This window comes from Stegastes partitus, unplaced genomic scaffold (genome assembly GCF_000690725.1).
Source record: "Stegastes partitus isolate 25-593 unplaced genomic scaffold, Stegastes_partitus-1.0.2 Scaffold135, whole genome shotgun sequence".
In the NCBI taxonomy this organism is placed as follows: Eukaryota; Metazoa; Chordata; class Actinopteri; family Pomacentridae; genus Stegastes; species Stegastes partitus.
The window spans coordinates 479247-499499 of record NW_007577866.1 but is presented as its reverse complement, the minus strand read 5'-3'; the positions used below and the strand labels follow the sequence as shown (position 1 = coordinate 499499).

The following is a 20253-nucleotide window of genomic DNA, read 5'->3' as shown; positions in this document are numbered from 1 at the left end:
TCATAAGTTCAGAACTGAAAAATATCACTGCTGATGAAGGTAAATTATGTGCATGCATTCATCTTCCCTTTGAATTTGTTTTACGCCACATTAGAATTTGCGATGAGAATGCAAATGGGTTTATTTGCATTTTAAAACATGTAGACATCAGGTCAGTTTTGAGAGACGACTACATACAGAAAAGGCTTTGAGGCTGGATGACTTACCAGCTGAAGAATGTCCGCTTTTAGAAACAGATGAACTCATCATGACTTGCTGCTAATTTCTCACCTCACTTGCTGTCTTCCTGTTGGTGACTCCAACCTTAGGCACTATTCACAATCATACATTTTCATTTTAAAATGCAAAACATTACATTTAGATTTACATTTTTGCCAGGACAGGTAAAACTGGAAACCATGACGCAGACCTTCAGCTTCACTCTCTGATTTGGTCTAAACTGTCATTACGTGTCATTCTCCGATTTGTCACTCGACTTGACTGTCATTATTTATTTAAACATGGATAATTTAGATTACAGACATTACTGACCTGGATGGCTACTTTACCAGTTGTTGTGCAGTTCACTAAATCTCTGGTCTTACTTGTTGCCATTCCCGTTTTTCCTCTGTAGACTATTTTACAACAAGCAAACCTCTGCTTTATGTTCAGCAGCAACCGCAGCCCTGGTGTACATGAAGGGTCCTGAGATATGCATTTTCAGACCTGTTAGGATGCATGGAAAATGATTCTGACATGGTGCTAAAACTTTAATATCATGGAGATTTTTTTTTCCATTTTATGATGCTGTTTAAAGTGCAACCACATTTGTGTGGATGTAGCCATAAAGACATCCAGATTATTTATCTTACAACGACACCAACAATAACACAAGTCTGTGACAGAATTCATAGCCGTTATTGCGCTTCTAGTTAAGGCCAATTATGCACTGATACCAACAGATTCAGACATGACCTCTTAAAATGTAACTGAGGCGTGTTGGAGATGTTAGTTTCTTGTTACTGAGTGATACTGACTAGCCTCGGGCCACGTTTTACAGGTCCATTTTTACACTAGTCTTAACACATGTTATCTTTAATATTTATTAAACTGGCGTGTGAAGAGTTGTGTATGCAGAGATACTTGTCTAAAGATTTGGTTGAATGCCAATCAAACATAATTCTGTCGCAAAAACTGTTAAAACCATGATCTTGGAGCAAGTTATTTTACTACAGTTAGTCCTTGTCGTAGAATTGAGGAATGATAATGGAGGAACTGTGATGAGAATAGTTGTGATTGGCTGAAGAAGGATTGGCAGTTCAGGAGGTAACAAAGGTGAGGTGAACAAATTCAAACTTAAGCTAAAGTTGAAACAACAGACAATGATAAGTATAGATGTACAAATATAACAGCATGACTTTTCTGAAATTGACAGAAGTCAAAAACAGACACTTTAGCCTTAATATGCAATTTGATTGACTTTTTATTTTATTCTATTTTTCTGCTCAAACCTGTTTTCTAATTCCATGTGTGTAGAAGCCACAAGAATGTTTTGGTACATATGTTTTTAACAAGACGACTCAAATATTAATTTAAAAATTTTAATTACACAATTCATTCATTTATGTAGAATGTGGAAATTGTCAACAGCCGTGATCAGTCGCAAAAGTCACCAACCCCAATCTAAGAACGGAGAGGTTCTCCTTTTCTCTGTGGTATGACGTGAAACAAAACAATATTATTATTGGCACATCCTTAAGACCATTAGCTCAAGACTGATATGCAATAGAACATTAAAGATTACACGAGTGAGATGATCTGATTCGATATTGGAGCACCTTGAAGCTTCAGTGTGCATGCTGATGAGGATAACTAAACTCAAAAAGCAGATGACTTCTGTGTTCTCCCCGATGCAGAGTTTATATAAATAATAAGTGTGCTGTGTGCTGTTTACCGAAATCTCTGTGTTTAAACGACATGCTTACTTTTCACTGGTATTAACAGTAAACAGTATTAATTCAAGCTGTCATACAGGTGCAGGTAAAATACGAGTGATGTGTTTCCCTTTCACTCTTTGAAAGACCCTTTTGTTGGAACACTGGTGATGCCTTCAGGCTTTTGGAAACTGGTTGTACAGATTATTTTTTTAACACGAGGAGGGCATTTAGGTGAAGTTCAGTGTAACAAACTGTCAGAGTCCAGGATCTTTTGGAGCTCAACACGAGCTACGAACTACAAATCTTGGTGTGTTTGTGAGTTTATGACTGTGCTGATTGTACACACATGTGGAACACAAATGTGTACGTAGGCACCCAAACAGTCAGAGATGTCATGTTTTGTTAGGCTGAGATAACTCTGTTTAATGTGTGTTGTTGTTTTTTGAAGTAAACCCACGCTCTTGACAGTAGATATGCCTTGTTAAAGCTGTCTCCTTTTAAAGCTGTTGCAGCTGTGGCTCATTGTGGCTCATTTTAGGGTTGGGAGTTCAATTTCTGCCTCCTCTGCCCACATGCTAAAGTGTCCTTGGGCAAGACACTAAGTTGCTCCTGATGGCAGGCGAGCACCCTGCATGGCAACGCTACTGTCACTGGTATGTAAGTAGACGAATGAGAGGCAAAAAACTGGTAAAGCACTTTAAACTATTAGAGTAAAAAGGTGCTAAATAAGTGCAGTCCATCTGCTATTACCATCTCCCCTGGCAGCATCTGTCAGGTTCAAAACACACAGGTGATTTACTTTGAGTCAAATAAGGCAAATAGTGTATATACTGTCCTTTACAGCCTGTAGCAGCAAGATGAAAAGAGACCTCCAGTCAGTATTTTGGGATTCTAACTAATTCCTTATTTTTCTTGTGCTTGATTGTGTGCAAAGAGCTGTGTGTGTTTGACAAGCGAGCTGCTGGGTGGGAAGTGGAACAGCTACAATAAAGCCTGATTGTTTGAAGCAGATAGCTATTAGCCGGCAGAGAGTGAGAGCTATTATGGTGTAAATGAAGCATTGTTAAGGAAACATAAGACTTCCTTCAGTGGATGATAGCCTCCTGAAGGGGTCTCAGATTAGATCTCACAGGTGCACTTGGGAGGGGAGCACGGATCATTATAGTGGGTGAATTATAGTAGCTCATCAAATCTCCTCAGGAATGAATATTAAGTCTTATTGTGAGGAGGATGGGGAGGGAAGAAGCCACTGATGTGAGCAATTTATGAGAATTGTTTGGGTTCTACAGTTTGGCTTTTTACAAGAAGTTTCCAGTCTGTCAGTTGACTCACAACACTCATGCTCCATATGAATAAGTGCTGAAAGAAAATGTGGCTAAAAATCAGCTTTGAAAGATAGAATGACTTTGCTTTAGGGAGTGCAGAGCTGTGTGAGTGAATCCTGTCTCCATCCAGAAACATGAGACAGGTCCTCTCTGCCTTGATGTCAGATTGAAGTACAGTGAAGCAGAGCAGTGAACAGGGAGCGATAAAGAGGGTGAGTGAATTTCAGATTTATTCTCTGGCTAAGTTATACTTTCTGCTGTCAATTCACTGCAGCTCCAAGAAATAAAACTTCTATTTTGAAAAGCGGGATAAATCAATGACAAGGCATTTGAAAACTATTAAATCTTTGAAATGCGGTGGTCTATTCTTCTGAGTAGAGAACCGAACTTGGACTACACGTGGTCATACAGTACATATATAAAGTACAGCTATTATTTACACACATGCACGGCTTACAGTGACAATACTTTACATTGGCAATGACTTGTTCAGTACATATAGCTGAGGCCTTAAAGAGTCTTTTAGTCTTTCCTTATAGTTTCTTTTTTTACCTGATGGCTGAATTCAACACTAAATCAGTAAAATGGAGTTTTGCACAGTGCGGCATAGAGAGCAGTTGTACCTGGAAAGAAAAATTCATTTCTTCTCCACTGTTGTGAAATTGTCTGAAGGTTGGCGTAGTGGGCGTCTTATCTTGGACCGAAGTTTAGGCCTTGGTGTGGTTTCTAAACTACACTGAACAAAAAAATAAATGCTCCATGTCAAATATAAGAGTTTTATGAACATTTGGGTTATGCAATATATAGAGAAACCCAAAATATATTTTCAGTAATTACTGATCTTCATATCGGCATCGATAACATTTTGGTATGGCCATTTGTAGCTGATTGACAGTCCTTTGAACATGATAGGGGTCAGGTTGAGGAATTTGATTTTTCAGTATCTTGTGTGTCCACCAGCTGCGTCTCTCAGAGCAACACATCTTCGCATCAGATTGTCTATGGTGGCATGTGGAAAGTTATTCCATTCCTCCTGGAGTGCCACACGGAGCTGACCCACATTGCCTGGAACTGGAACACGGTCCCGGACACGCCTATCCAGAACATCCCAAAGACGCTCTGTTGGGGACATGTCTGGCGAATATGCAGGCCAGTCCAGAACTTCAGTGTCCTCTGTTTGAAGGAATTCTATGCAGATGTGGGCAACATGAGGTCGGGCATTGTCATGTTGAAAGGTGATGTCATGCTGGCGCACAAACGGCACAACAATTAGGGTGAGAATTTCCCGATATCTTTGTGCATTACGGTTCCCTTCAATGAAGTGCAATGGTGTTCTATGCCCGTATGGGATGCCTGACCACACCATAATGCCACCACCTCCATGGGCAACCCTGGGCATAACATTTGCATCTGCAAACTGTTCACCCACGTGTCGCCAGACACGCTGTCTTCCATCTGCATGATAAAACTGGAACCTGGCTTCATCCGTGAGCATCACTCTTCTCCAGCGTGCCAAGGGCCATTGGACATGTGCATTCGCCCATGCGAGTCGGTTCCAACGCCGGACAGCAGTGAGATCCAGACCACGGTGAGGGTGCCAAGCATGCAAGTTGGCTTCTCGTAGGTGGTTACAGACAGTCTGAGGTGTGATGCGTCTGTTGTGCAGACCAGTAGTCTCATCAGCTGTGTGTGTCGCTGGTCTTAGCCGATCCCGCAGATGGAGTGGTCACAAGTGGCCGAAGAGGATGAGGTCGATTTGCGGTTGTGCCAGTCTGTTGGAAACGAACTCTTAAACGGCCTATGGTCCGATAATGGACATTGAGCCGTGCAGCTACTGCTCTGGTGGACATCCCTGCATCCAACATGCCAATGGCACGCTCCCGCATAACTTGCGACATCTGAGGTATTATGACTTGTGACAAAATTTGACATTTTGAGGTGGTCTTTTATTGTCCCCAGTCCAAGGATTGTCCAGCTGTTGCTCATTTTGTCTGATCACCCACTGGACATGCCCCACCCATGCACTGAGTAAAAAAACAACTCACTGAGTAATGCTCACTGACAGCAAGTTGGATTAAAACTTATACACAAATAACGAGAAATATTACTTTTGTACAATAAAATGTCAGCAAATGTTCATTTACAGTTGTTAACTCCACATGGCAACAATATTTGACAAGGGGCGTTTATATTTTTGTTCAGTGTATTAGATAATTTGGAGGCCCTATGTTAAAGGTAGAGTCAACTTGGTTGAAATCTAGTTTACTTCCATTTTGTGTCATAAAATGTCATGTCATTGTTCTTAAACTACTTGGCACACAGATAACTGGGATCGGGTTGTTTTCTAGTAAACAAGTACTCATCGGTGTCTGGAGCTGAAGGTAAAGAACACTGAAGCTGCCATGTGTGTCTTTTTGTGTAGTGTAGTCTGCTGGGTGTTTCTGCATGTGACTGGTACTTAAAGACAATACGATGTACATACTGACTACAACGTACAGATTATGACAAGAATGGGCAAGTTAGAAGGCCACTTAGTAGCTTGAAGGCCTTGGTACACCTGAAACAAACTAGTTCTCCAAACACATCTACAAAGGGGTTTGTAACTGTTCAAAATGGTCACGTTCAAAAGTGGGAGAGAAAGCAGGCCATCAAACAGAGGGGTAACAGTGCATACTTTCACTTTGTGTCTTCTTAGTGACATTCCTAGTGTTGCACCACATGAAAAGGAACATCAATAGTCATGTGAAGAATGAATAAAGACAGCTTAAGATAGAAGTTGAAGTGAACATGAAAGTCACATTGAAAGGTACAGAAATGACATATTCTATGAGGGGTAGGCACTTGATTTATAAATGGACTAATTTTTTTGGAATGATAAATTACATTATAACTGTACTGTACAGCAATGCATAAAACAGTTGTACTCATTAAATCTTGATATAAGCACAGTAAGAGGTAAAGTAGTATTTCTGTTGAATACAACAAGCAAACTGGGTAGTTGGGTCATGTTGAAATAAATAAAGACCAAACACAATCCTTTTAAAAAGCCTTGTTTGAAATTCATATTTAAGAAGAAATCCTATTTTTGAAATGTTTAGTTTTCATAAAGTCTAAAATAATAGCAGCGTAAGGTTAAAATGTGATGATTATTTCAAAGGAAATGTTTTTCCATTAAATGTACATTTAAGGCAAAAAAGAAAAGCAATTGGGAAAAAGAGAATCTGCTCACTAAAACAGTGTCTTGTCACCATGTTGAAACTGTTTAAGATTAGTAGATGTGGAGCACAGCTTCTTTAGGTGCTCGTGTGCTCTTGGCTTGAAGGCTTTTGCAGATTGTGTTATGACTCAGGCTGGTTGCTTGCTACATCACTCTCCATCATTAACCAATTGACAGTGGGACTGGCAGTGTGTTAATGGCTATGGATGGAGAGTTTCAGAGCCAGAGCAGAGAACAGGCAGAAAAGTGAGGCTAGAATTCTCTCCCCCTGATGACCAAGTGATGACTGTGGTATGAATCAACATCCATCTAACCACATCTATAATTCTCTTTTATTCTGTGCAGCCTCTGCTTCTGAGGACAGTCCATCTATCACGCCGAGGGGCACTCCAGAGAGCGGAGCAAACCTGTACCCCACCACCCAGGACACAGGCAGAAGGCTCCCTATGATCACTACCGCTCCACCCATTAATGTACCGAATCACCACCCACTCTACAGAAACCCTCCCCAGCACCAGGCCCCGCTTGGCCCTCACGGTCAGTCACACTACTTCGAAGACAGTGGAGGACCCAATTCTCAATCCACCTTCTCTAAAATGCCATCTGGTACTCCGCTAGATAACAGCAATAAAGGAGCTTCAGATCAAAGTGCTGAAAGCTCCAACATGCAAGCAACCCTTACCATGCATGCATTAGCAGCCGCTTTTCACTCCAACACCCATGTTCCAGTCAGCAGCACAGTTTTGAAAGACCCAGAACATTCTACCGTCATCCCCTCCGCTGCTACCGCTGCAAGGGCAAAAGATGTAAGGCCAGGCAGTGATGAGGAAGAGACAACCACCACTACCATCACCACCACCACCATCATCACCACCATGCAGAGTCCAGGTAAGAACACTGTCTCATGACGCTTTCTTACATATGATAAACAGCATAAGAATTATTTGTAGAAAGGTGTCAAAAAAGAGTAAATATTAAGGTTTTTAACAGTATTTACATTTACAAATCATCTTTTGTTATTTCCACTCAATTTGGTGGCAAGATGTAAATCTCTGAAAGCCACAGATACGATAACTTCTTGTGTTTGGAGACCCTGTACATGCCCACCTTTTTCATTTTAAATATAGTTATCTTCCTCCTACTCACTATTATTATCATCTGTCCTTCAAACAAACAAAAAATCTAAATTTTTAACTTAATTTTTAAAATTCACAACACATTAGAAAAAGAATATTAGTTTAATCTTTCATTTTATTTGGAATCCTCCGAAACTGAGATGCATCCTAACACCACAGCAGTCCTCTGTCTTATGAGACTTTGTCCAAGGACGTTCATCTCTTTTGATGGCACCCATGCAGCTTTCATACCTTCAGCTAATATGTTCTCTATTTGCATTTCTCACGATCGCACAGCCAAGGGGGCTGAAATAAATTACGACAGCATCACTGCATCACTAACCCTTAATCAAGAGGTGCAAATGGGGACCGCAGCTTAACAACCCTGAGATTGTTGGTTATGAAGAGAGGGGATGGGGAAAATAAATATAAGGGCGGTAATTTCTCCTGGACTTTGCAGGTCAGGAAGAGTAATATGGGTGCAGCTTGATTAATCAGCTCATCTGTGTGCAGGGTGACAGCAGAGCAGAGCTCAGACTAACAGTGCTGCACCCCAAATCCCAGAGTAACAATGACATCCAGGCACAGAATGAATGACAACAGCGTAGTGCAGTAATAATGCTGGTGTGGACACTCTCTGAGGTGAAATGCCGAGGGGACACAGGGAGGATGTTCATCTTCATAGGCAAGCACTTCAGGAAAAGTTTACTTTTTAGCTCAGAGAGGGATGAAGGTGGTAGAGCAGAAACCCCCTGAAGGCCGCTTGGAAATATTCTGTCCTCAGCTGTCCCATCTCAGGGCTGAGCTGCTTAGGAAGGCAGCAAGAGAGGCCGAAAACCTTCAAAGTCATGACTGTACTGTAAGTGCAGTCTACAGTGTGAACAAAAGGTGACACTCGTGTGTTTGCTCAGTTTGACTTTTTGAAAAACAATAATAAAGCATTTGCACCTGGTATTGACATGTGACCTGTATGTAGATCTGAATCAGGCCCACGATGAAGGTGGTTCTCTGTGATCTGTCACAGTCAAGTCAACTAATGTTAGAAAAAGGATGACCACAATCTCATAAAAAAAAAACTCTGACCACCAAGGTCACCTGACTATCTCTATACCTCCTGCTGCTGCAGCTATATCAAACTGTCTATCAGAAAGTTAGAGCCCAAACAACAGTGTCACTACAGGAGACTCACGAGGGACTGCTACATCTTTAACAAGTCTTCCAGTCGAAACATTCATATGCTATAACTACTTCCTAATGCCAACGATATAAAACAGATAAACTGTACAGACTCCCCCTTGAAGAATAAATCTTATGCTTTATTATGTCCTAATGGTATTGCAAAGGTTTGAACATGTTTGGGAACGAGAAAAGTTTGGTTGGATTTAGGTAAAGGTAATAGATTGGGTTACAATAAGTTGCCTTCTTTGTTGTTGTTAGAGAATATTTGTTGTCATGGTTACGATATTAAACGTGCAGTGAAGGTTATGGAATGGTCATGGTTAAAACAAAAAATAGTGAAAGTCCAGTGTTTTGCTGACCCATTCATCCATCTCAATCCCCTGCTTATGCCAGGTTTGTGGCCCGATAACTTTGTCACATGACTTACGCCTTTGCTCCTGTTATAATTACTATGGGCCGTATTGAAAAAAATACTGGGGCATTTGGTGAAACAACTAATGCTATATCACAGAACAGCTGGGGTCTCCGAACAATAAAATTGAGCTATAGGTCATAATCAGCTACTTCCACAAATGATCGATGGTGTTTTTCATTGATGACAGTCACAACAAGTTCATTTCATTCAAATACTGCAAAATCACAAACTTCCTCGTATTGATCAGAATAGTAAAAATACAAAAAGTCATAGGTTAGGATAACAGTTCATTTTTAGCACAAGTAAAATTGTGAGGAGAAAAGCACCGTCCATGACCAGCCCACATGAAAGCAACTTCAGCTTGCATATGGAATATGAATGGAGTACCAGTGTGAGTGTGTCCGCACTGCTTCCATTAGGCTCATTTCCATGCTGCTGTGGTTGTCCCTGCAGTTCCCTGCCAGCTGAACCTGACCAGGCCAGAAGGATACATAGAGGCTCCACCACAGTCCAGCTCTGCTTTTCACTCCACTATGGACTGCAGCTACATCATCACCGTTTACATGGGCTATGGAGTGGAGGTCCAGGTAAGAACAAGTTCAACATCCACCCAGTGTTAGTGGTCTGCTTCATACACTTTGGCAAGCCTGAAAACTCCTGCTTACCTACTACTATGAGACATTTTTGTTAGTGTTTAGATACTCAACTGTGGCAGTTATTTACATTAATGCAAACAAATCTTAAACAACAAAAAAAAACTTCTTCCACCTCCTCGTAAATTAAAAACAAACAAACAACTTATTACATATTGTATCTTGTTGGCTATCGAGCTAACAGTAACCACTGGTAACCCTACATTCAAAAAACGTGTTGTTTTGTTCAGAATTGAAGGTTGTATGGTCGATGAATGTGTGTGTGTGTGAATGGGTGAATGAGAAAACATTGTAAAGCGCTTTGAGTACCACTGCGGTAGAACAGCGCTATATAAGTGCAGACCATTTGCCATTTACCATTGATACAGAACATGAGAAGTAAGGAAATGGAAGACATTAATGCTAATAAAAGCTGTAATGAAAAAAGGAAATACAAACAAACCATCACATTACATTGGGGCATATGTACATGTCAGTCTTTCTTTTGGGTTTGTATTTTATGTAGGAGAATAAGTAGTAGTAGTAATGTTTCTCATAAATATTTGCATATACCATACTGGACACAGGTTTAAGTATTAGCACTTTGTGTGGTGCTTAGATTGTTAAATCAATCAAAGATTCCTTCTGCAGCTTTACAAGGAGCCCAGACTAGTTCAGTGATAAATAAAAGCTGAAGGGATCCACATTTCACATTTAGTACCTACAACATTTGCGCAGAACTGTGTTGCTGTGTCTAAACCGGATTGTGACAGCGTGAGCTCCACGAACACGTTGTTTAAGCATTTATATGGATTGTCTTTCTAGCAGGGTGACATGCTGACACCACAATCGATAGTGTGTGTGTGACTTATGCCAGGCTTAGTTTTTATTCATGCAGACACCGTGTTGTCCCTGGGCATGTAATGGCTTTGGACAGACATCGACAATGTCCGTTTGTGTCCACATCGTTGTCCCCGTTTAAAACCGTTAAAACACCAAGCATGCCGTTGGTCTATTGTCAGACGGATGACTTCAATTAGCATTTTAATTTTTCATCAACAATAGTTGTCTCCGGGCCAGCAGTGCAGAGATATACAGCTTACAGAGCAGCTGCTCTGACAGGAGAGCAATTCAGTGCTCTTTTTTAAAGTACAGTTCAATTATGTCGGCTCTCCCTTCTACCATATCTCAGAATTTTGGGAGACTAGTTTGTCAGAAATATTTCATCGACAGACCGAAACCTTGAAGCATTCTTTAATAGTCCTCTCACATCTGAAAGACCAGCTTATGATTCTGCCTAAGATAAAGTGCCTTTGAATTATGAGCTCAATAAGGTCCTCATGTTTAGATTATCACTTGTCTGTCAGAAGATGATATTTATTGATGGTGTATGTCAATCAATCCTTAATCCTGCAGTCAATTCACATTGCATATAAATTGTTCATAAACAATAGCGTCACCTGACAAAAGACATCCATGGTGTGCTGTATGCCATTAAAAACTGAATAAACTGAACCAAGTAAGAAAGCATGTCAACAAAATGATGCTATAAAACACACTGCCAAGATGAATAAAAGAAGCAAGACTGTAGATTTTTACTTTTCTCTACTCACCATGTGTCTGTCTTGTTTGCTTCTATATATATAATTTAACATAAAACACCAGTCTGCATGTTTGTAATGTATTGAAGAGGAAATTAGTTAAAATCAACAGTAGCTTTTGCCAAGTTCATTTGTAATGGTCTGCCACATAGAGCATATATAAAGACGGCCCATAAGCATATTAAAAATAATCAGGATATGTTTCCATTTTCTGGCTTCGATTAACCAAACAACTGCAGTCAGGCTAAACTTGTTTCATTTCTGAATCTAGCTTCACATTTAAGCGTTGGTACTGGTTTCATATGATCAATCGCAAACATGGAAAGTCCCGGAGCTGCATGTTTCTCACAAGAAAATCAAACTATATTCCTAAAGCAAAATGTGGAATTTAAAATATAATACAGGCTAAAGTAGGAAGGAAAGCTGGCAAAACAAAGAAAATAAAAAATGCTGACTGTGTGAGTGTACAAGTTAGAGACTTATTAATTTCACTACCCCACAGGTAGCTCTGATTATATACTATTGTGCACTACATTAAATTATTGTTGTTGTTTCGATGTATTCATCTGACAGTTTTCGTCCTGTTCTTTCAAGCAAGTAAAGAACAAATATGAACACGTCATTCAAACCGATGAGTAGGCTGACTGCAGACTTTCTAAGATCAACAAGTACACTTTAGTGCATTAATCAGTCTCTCTTTCAGGATTATTTCCCCATACAATGTCAGTAAAAATACAATTGCTTAGAAATTTTCTGCCGTCAATATGGAAAAATGAAGCCAGGAAGACTGCAATTTACTCCACTGAAAATCTCCTGTATATCTTTAATGTCTGTGCTCATCAGATGGACTATAAAAACTGTTTGTAGGTCTTCTGTGGATGGTTTTCGAACAGAAATAACTGGTTATCAGGTGGCGTTTTTATGCACATTTATCTGGTGTCTTAACATTCCCTTCTCTTGATATCAAGGTCGTGTCTCCTGCCCAATCAATCTACAGGGCCAAAGTAGTTTGTGTGTTATCTGATTTTCTCCTTCAGGATTATCTAGCAGAGAGCAGAATTACTGTTTCCCAAAATTTGGGCAAATTGCCATGTCACTGAAGCAACAAAGCATCCCTACAACATGACGCTGCCACTTCCATGCCTGACCCGAGGTACACTGCTCTGTCGGTGGACTTCTGTGTTTGGTTTGAGCCAGATGTTACAGAGCCCCTGTGTTTCAGCTTTCCACCCAGCAGTCCAAAGACATTCTTGCCAACATTTGGAGGGTCATCACGGTGTGTTGGGCTTCTGGGTTATCAGTGGTTTTTGCCTCTTGCTTTGCATTGAGTAACTAAGATGGTGAATATTTTTTCGCACAGGCCCAGTTGTTATTACTAGATAACCTTTATGCTTCAATCCATACAATTATCATTTAAAAGAGTTTTTCATTTCTAATCAGAATGCATTTGTTTTATTTTTGTCTGACGATGCACACAGTTTAGTATGAGACAAACACAAAATTAGAATCATAACCTCTGTTTAAACATGACATTATGGAACACACACACACACACACACTGCATTTGTATTCAAGAAGCGCCTACATTAGATCTTACACATCAGGTTCATCATTTAAGATATTTATTAAGCAAGGTTTTAAAAGCTTTTGCAATAATTCCAACAGTACCACAGATGACAATTTATGAACTAACAGATGCAAACTTGTAAAAAAATCCAAATGTTTCCAGATGAATGTGTTCTGTCTTTTGTGACAAATGTCTGTATATATAGGCAGCAAGCGTTTGTAAACTATTTTGTAGGTTGGACTGTGATGGATTCCAGTTGGACTGTGATAAATCCAGTTTAACAAGATTCACAAAATGTTATATTAATTCAACTAATATAACGCCCACCGTTGCACACATGCTGATTGATGCACAGTGCTGACGGGTCACTGAGCCTCAGTACAGCCACAGGATGAAAGAGAGAGAGAGAGAGAGAGAGGGTGTGTGTTTATTTAATTCAGTTTAATTGAAAAGGAAGACCATTGTCCTTCATGGCGGTTAAGTTGCCAATAACCATGCTGTGTAATTTCCCACCGGACTTTAGGTCTGCCACAGTAGAGGGCTCATTGATATTTACCCTAAGTGGCTACATCTTTCCTGCCCAACTGTATGCCTTCTCTTCTTCTACCTACAGTTTTTGGAAACCCAGGGCTGCTATTCAACCTTTTTCACACGATCATGTTCATTCTGAGAAATTGTTTTTCATCTATATCTGCCAGCTGTTTACTACTTATATACTCAAGACTTTAGCATTTTCAAGATGGCACCAATACAATACTACTACGGAGCAAATCAGGTGAAGGGTGAACCTCGTGTGCCCTCCAGGTGAAGCTCATTGTTGGCAGGTGAAAGAAGCATTTGGCAATATAGTGCTTGCGTAGGAGCATCAGTGGTGCTTCACACATAGTGCTTGCACCTTTTTGACAGCTGAATTGGATTTGCAACTGACAGTTTTTTTTTGTTTTTTTTTATAACTGTCTGAAACTAACATTTCCACAAACATGGGCACTTCACGCAGTGATTGGCTGAGTGTGCTGAGGTGAGAAATCTTCTTTCAAGATTTCTTCACACAGTCAATTCTGCCATTTTTCCTTTGCACAACAGATTGCAGCACCGTGAATGCATTTGAAAAGAGTGCCTAAAAGTGTGACCTCAGTTTGTAAGATTCATTGCATCTCAACCTTGTGTATCTTGGTAAGTTTTTCTCTTTGACTAGTACGGCCATTCAAACCAGCACCTCCAACAGTTTTGAATATGAGTGAATAAGGAGGCAAGTTTGAGGAAAAACAGGGAACATTTTCAAAATACCATATAACTACTAAGCTTTTTTTTTTTTTTTCCTATAGACTTTGACCTGTGCGTACAAATTAAAGCTGGGGAGAGAGGTAATCGGTTCAGCTTCATTCAGCAGTAACAGCAGATTATCTGTGCTTTGCAGTTGTCTGTGATTAAAGCTTGCAAAACTACTCTGTGTAAATAGCCACTATAGAGGCGGGTGTTGTGGGAAATTCTCACCTCTCCATGTTACAAAAAAATAAATAAAAAAATCAATCCGCCTCTCATTCATCTCATCATTCTTAGGAAATTCAAATAAGAACAAACATCACAAAAATGATGGAAGACGGTTTAAAGGTATAACTCCATAATTTTGTAGTACTTAGTTCAGTCTTTTTCACGTGTTTCTAAAGTCACTATACAAACCTCTAAAGACTAATAAAAGCGTTCATGTATGAGGTGATACTTTGAGAAATCCCAAAAAAGGGACATGACCAATTGTAACATCATCTCTTGCATTGCATTTAACTCATTCAGACCAAGTTGTGATGGCAGCTGTGTCCTGCTAAACTACTTGGCCCCTTGACTATTTTCACTAGCGTTTTATTGACTGGCTATCTGATCTATCATTACAATATCCACTTGTGACCATGGCATTTATAAACGTACTATGGCTCTGTGTAGATGCTGGCAGCTCTTAGCAAAAATTAGATAAAGGTGTTAGTTTGATTTAATACAGAAAAAGTACACAGTGACTTAAAAAAGCAACAATATATATATATATTTTTAACATGACAGCAAGATCACCCTTTCCCAATCTTAACCAAAGTACATGTGTTGCCTAACTCACAGCTGGAGGTCTGTATTTGAATCCTGTAGTCTGCTGTGAGCAGAAAAGTGATGCTTCAGTCATTCAAAAAACACACAGAATCCAAACATAATCCAGTTAGTGATTATGCTGCCATCTAAACTTAAGTAGTATATACAGACATAATTGCAAGGAGGCAGGTTTGTCAGTCCAGATCTGTTAATTTGTCCATTCTTCTGCAAATTATACACAGACAACTGTTCTTGATTCTGATCCCAGAACATAAACTCTGAATTGTTTGAAAAATTACCTCTCATCTGACAATTTTTGGCACTCAGAAGATTGCAGTGATTTACCCGCACAAGAAATGCGGGATGGAAGACAACATGTTTACCGTTTTCTTTGTTAAAATGACTTACAGTTTCGTAGCTTTCAAGCTGCTTCAAGTTTGTGAAATTATGTTGCCAGACTATCACTCACCAGATTGCATCCTCATGTCCTTCTAGCATGCAGCACTTTCAGCCTACAATCTCTTATACTAGCACACAGCAACTGTGGAAATGCACTGTAGATGTCCAATGTCACCTCCACAAATGTGTTTGGCCCGTAGACAATGGCAGGCGCTCCAAATGATTACAGCCACTCTATCCACTCTAGGGCATTCAGTGTCGTTTTGAAGCGTCTGACCTTTTTGGGGTGGCTTATGTGATGATTTAAGTAGCGCCCTTGTCTCTACCTGAAAACCCCCTCATCCACATGATTAACTCCAAGAGCTTTGCTTCCTGCTGCTCATAAAATATACAATGGCCATTACGGCGCTGACCTTCCAGATGCCTGGCCTAATATATTTAGGATAAAAAATGAATATGTGGTTGCAAATCATCGTCAATGATGTCTTCCAGCTGCTTCCTGTCACTGATGTGGAGAGAAAAGGAAAGAAAATGTCAGAGAATCCAGAAGCTAAAGGAAGAGAGGGGATAAGGCTAAATAGAAGAGTTTGAGTAGATATGGTGAGAGAAAGGGTGTTTTAATTTTAGAAAGGATTGGAGGGATGAGGGGGGCTAGGCTTTACAAGGACTACTTATTTGGATGTCTGTAGATGCCTTTTCATAACATGAGTTTAGGTCAGGAATGATATGGCTGCCCTCTAGTAATTTTCCTTTCTGATTTCACCGCAGTGTAGGATTCAATGGACATAATCATTTTTGCTACAGCTTTGATTGCAACATCTATTGAACTTGCATCAAAACAACAAAAACAATGGGGGGCAACAGAGGTGGTTGCTTGGTTGCTGTTTGTCGTGGCAGCTGACATGTTAAATTCTACATTTCAATGGCAATGTTGCTAGTTTGAAAAATAGCACTTGTTAATTATAACCAATCAGCATCAACCTTGGCCCAGTGTTTTTTCAGGGCTGCTGAGAAGTACCTACCTTGGAGTAGGCACTTCTTTCTTCCATGAAAAGTTCCCTGAAAGAGGTTCTACAGAGGCGGTTCCTGCAGTCAGAACAAAGGTGCAGGCGACCCTAAAATGGCCTTTGAAGTCCTTCAGTGGAAAACAGCTTAACGTGCTGTTCACCAGCATCCCTACTGAGGAAGCATCTTAACTTGAATGGAACATGTTGAACATATTGCTTCTGTGTCTGCAGGGCTTCATATTAGGACAGTAGCTTTAACAGTACAGGACAGCTGTATGGATAAATCTACTGTTGTGCAGACACGAGCAACCAAAATGTAAATGCGAGTATCGACATGAATTTGTCAATTCAGTAACAGCTGGTCTTTAGGAGGACACTGCTGTTTGATTTTAGTGAGTGAGCCATGGGACTAAGTGAAATTAGATAAGAAGGGAACATTCTCTTACAGAGCTACGTTCATTATCAAAGTAGCAGCAGAAAGATGGTCATTATTACAATAATAAGTGTGCTTCGTAGGTTGTGGCAAGTTGTGTTTTGACTTACATAGTGTTGCTTAATTCAAGAAATGTTCTCTTATCTTGCCTGTACTACTGTGTATGTACAGCAAAATGACAATAAACTTGATTTGATTTGATACTTCCCTAAATGGTCTAAAACAATGTTAATTCCTGTAAACCCAGCACAACGTCCTTAGGAATTTGATCCATACCACATCATTCTTCCCTAGTCACTGAGTTTAGTGCCAGTATGGAAAGGATAGAATCATTATATAGAATCACTAACTAACCTCAACATGTTTTTGGACTGTGGAAGAAAGATTAAGAACCCAGAGAGAACCCAGGGGAGACAGGAAGAACATGCAAACTCCACGTAGATCTTCTAGCTGAAAGTCAATGGTGATAACCACCGCGCCACCTTGCAGTCCCCATGAGACAATTTTTTTAATAATATCTGGGAAAATAAAATAGCACAGTTTTGTAGGTATGCAGGCCACAACATGTGCTAAATACCTTGCTTGCTGACTAACAAGACTGGGAGCCTTAATGTTGGACTCACTACAGGAGTTTTGGCCCTGAGATTTCCCCCTGTTTCACCCCTCCCGAGGACAAGATAAAATCTGGTCTGGGATCTTGGTCTAAACCAATGTTGGTCCCAGATCATTTGATAATGTGAGGGGTTCACAGATCCAGTCCTAAACCTTCTGAACTTCTTGCAAACTCAATGGGGCAAAGCGTCTTTAATATTTAAAACTGGGATTACTACAGTTGTCACACGAGCGCCCAGAGCAGCAGACACCATTTTCGCCCTTGAGGCTAGGCACAGATTTTAACACTGATGATAATCCCTGATTGCTCCCTCTGGCATCATAATCCTAATAATATCCTGTTGTGTGTGATGCAACATCATTTTCAAATTCTGTGGTGTATGCGTGTCTAAGATTATAGAGAAGAGTGTATGTGGAGTTTCTCTCTCTATGTACTTCATGCAACCTCATTTCAGAATCTTTTAGGGTTTTAAAACTCCTGTAGCCTGAGCCTGGTTTAGCTTGCCCTCTATAATTACTTCATTTGTTTTGTCTCAGTCACTGTTTGGTGGGAGCAGGGACCACTGTCCTCTGGTCCTTTGCCACACCCACGGTTTATGTATCTGGATTGATTTCAGTTCATTTAAGTTAAATAAATGCAGACTTAAGTCAAATCGAGCAAATTCAGTGATTGGAGGAATTTAAAAGGAAAAAAACTAATTAAAAGTTTTTATTTGGGAGAAACGTTGTTGGGAAGAGACATTGTCACATTCACATTGTGTGAATATAATTTTGAGTTTCAAGGGATCATTCTATTATCAGATATTTATCCATTCTTTCATCATGTCATCTCTCTAGTGATAGAGCTGAGCAACATCTGTGTTGGTGTGAAGTCAGCTGGATAGATATATGACTTGCTACTGATTGATTCATAGAAAACAAAACAGGAAATTGGATAAACTTAACACTGTGTCATCTTGAATGAAAGCAGTGAAATAAAATGGCAACTGGCCAAGCTGCCATTCCTGAACTGAAATAATGCCCTTACACAACAGGAAATGAATAGAGAGGGGGTAAAATTAGAAGAATTTAAAGAAAAAAGGAAGAGGTGAAGTGAAAAGAAAGAAGCAGGGGAGTGAAAAGAAAGCACAGCCAGAGCTTTATGAGGACAAGGACAGCAGAAGGAATGATAGAATAATGGAGATATGGCTTATGGGAGGAAATGGAGACATGAACAAGAGGGGGTGATAAGTGAAATAACACCTTGGTTAAAATAAATGCAAATCACTCTCATCTACCATTCACTATCATTATTAAAAGTGACTCCAGCGTCCGGATGTGGCTCAGCTGCAGCAGTTAATTAATTGCTTGTGGATGGATTATCTGTCCTCTCCTTGTGTTTGTTTACAGACCTCTTTAAATGCGCTTTGGCTAAAATGTCTTATCAGCTTCTCTCAACTAAATTAAAAGGGTTCCATCCCTGGATAGACAGACCTAAACAAATGTGGAATTCAAATAATGTTGGACAAGCATCAAAGATCAAGTGGATCTAGTGGGTCATCTGGAGTTTTTTTTTTTTTACACATTAACACCGGGCTTCTAATTTGTCTTATCATACTATCACACTCATTAAGCTACTTCAAAGGTCCTATTAACACTGGAGAATCACAGATACTTAATTTGATTGTCTTTTTGTACAAGAAAAGAAGCAGGAGTTATCTGATATAGGAGTTATCTAACACCGGCATCAGATTTTACCCTGATGCAGGACTTAGATAGCAGGGATTACTGGGTCGAGTTTGGGCCCTTTAACCAGGTAAGAGCCCTGAAACCTGCAGCGGGAGGAGTACAGTAAAGCTCTGCTGTCAATCTGGTATTAAAATTTAAAACAACACACTGACCTGAGGATTACAATTCTTTATAAAGTCAACTAAAAATTCTCTTTCCGTTGTTCTGTTACAATCAGCTTTCCCTGTGAACAGTAATCAGTAACTGTTACAGCTTGTTGATAAAATGTATAAAACATCATGTTGTTTTCTTCTTCTGTTCTTCCAGCCCCTATGATATGACATGAATAAAACATTTTTCATGGCATGGGACATCATGGCCACTGAGTTAGTTTTCACCTTTTCTTTTCATTTTTGCAAGAAAGAAGTGCACTACATTTTGGGCCATTTCGGAAGAATTGGTTTAATCTTTACAAATGTTTCATATTTCATGCTGTGGTTAGACCACAGTCTTGATGTGCTGGTTAAAGTTTAGGTTGTGATTAAAGATGACTCCCAAGTTTCTTGCTGCACATGTTGTATTAGTTGAAAGTGGTCCGAGGTGGGGGGTGATGTTGTAAGAAGTGTGGTTGGGAGCATTTGTGACGACTTAAGTTTTATCTGTGTTTGATTGAAAGAAGTTAGCAGCCATCTGGTCCTTGATTGCAGTGAGGCCGTGTTGCAGAGAGATTATATATTGTCTGGGTTAAACTATATTTAAAACTGCAGTGGTAGGAGTTTAATATGTTATCAACCCATTAAATTACCAGACACAAAGGTAAGGTCCCTACTGTAGGGTGCTTGCAAGTTTGTAAGTATAGGCACCAAAACTTCTTGGTTAGGTTTAAGAAAATCAATCAAAGATCAATGATCAGAATGTGTGATAATGTGTGTTCTAGAGATTTAAGGAAATGTGAACATAGTTTATCAAAGCGGGCCTCCTACAACTTTCCAAATACATGTTTACTATTTTGTTAATCCAGCGCTCTTGTCCCAACCTGCTCCATGAATTTTTGA

General features: G+C 39.8%; 1 protein-coding gene across 1 annotated transcript in view; it reads left to right on the top strand.

The window, feature by feature from the left end:
- Nucleotides 1-7123: 7123 nt before the first annotated feature.
- Nucleotides 7124-20253, top strand: part of sez6b (seizure related 6 homolog b) — a 147475-nt gene continuing 134345 nt past the window's right edge. Inside the window, exons 1-2 of the mRNA XM_008278856.1 lie at nucleotides 7124-7346; nucleotides 9621-9754. Coding sequence (XP_008277078.1) covers nucleotides 7124-7346; nucleotides 9621-9754 — 357 coding nt within the window. The remainder of the gene's footprint in view (nucleotides 7347-9620; nucleotides 9755-20253) is intronic.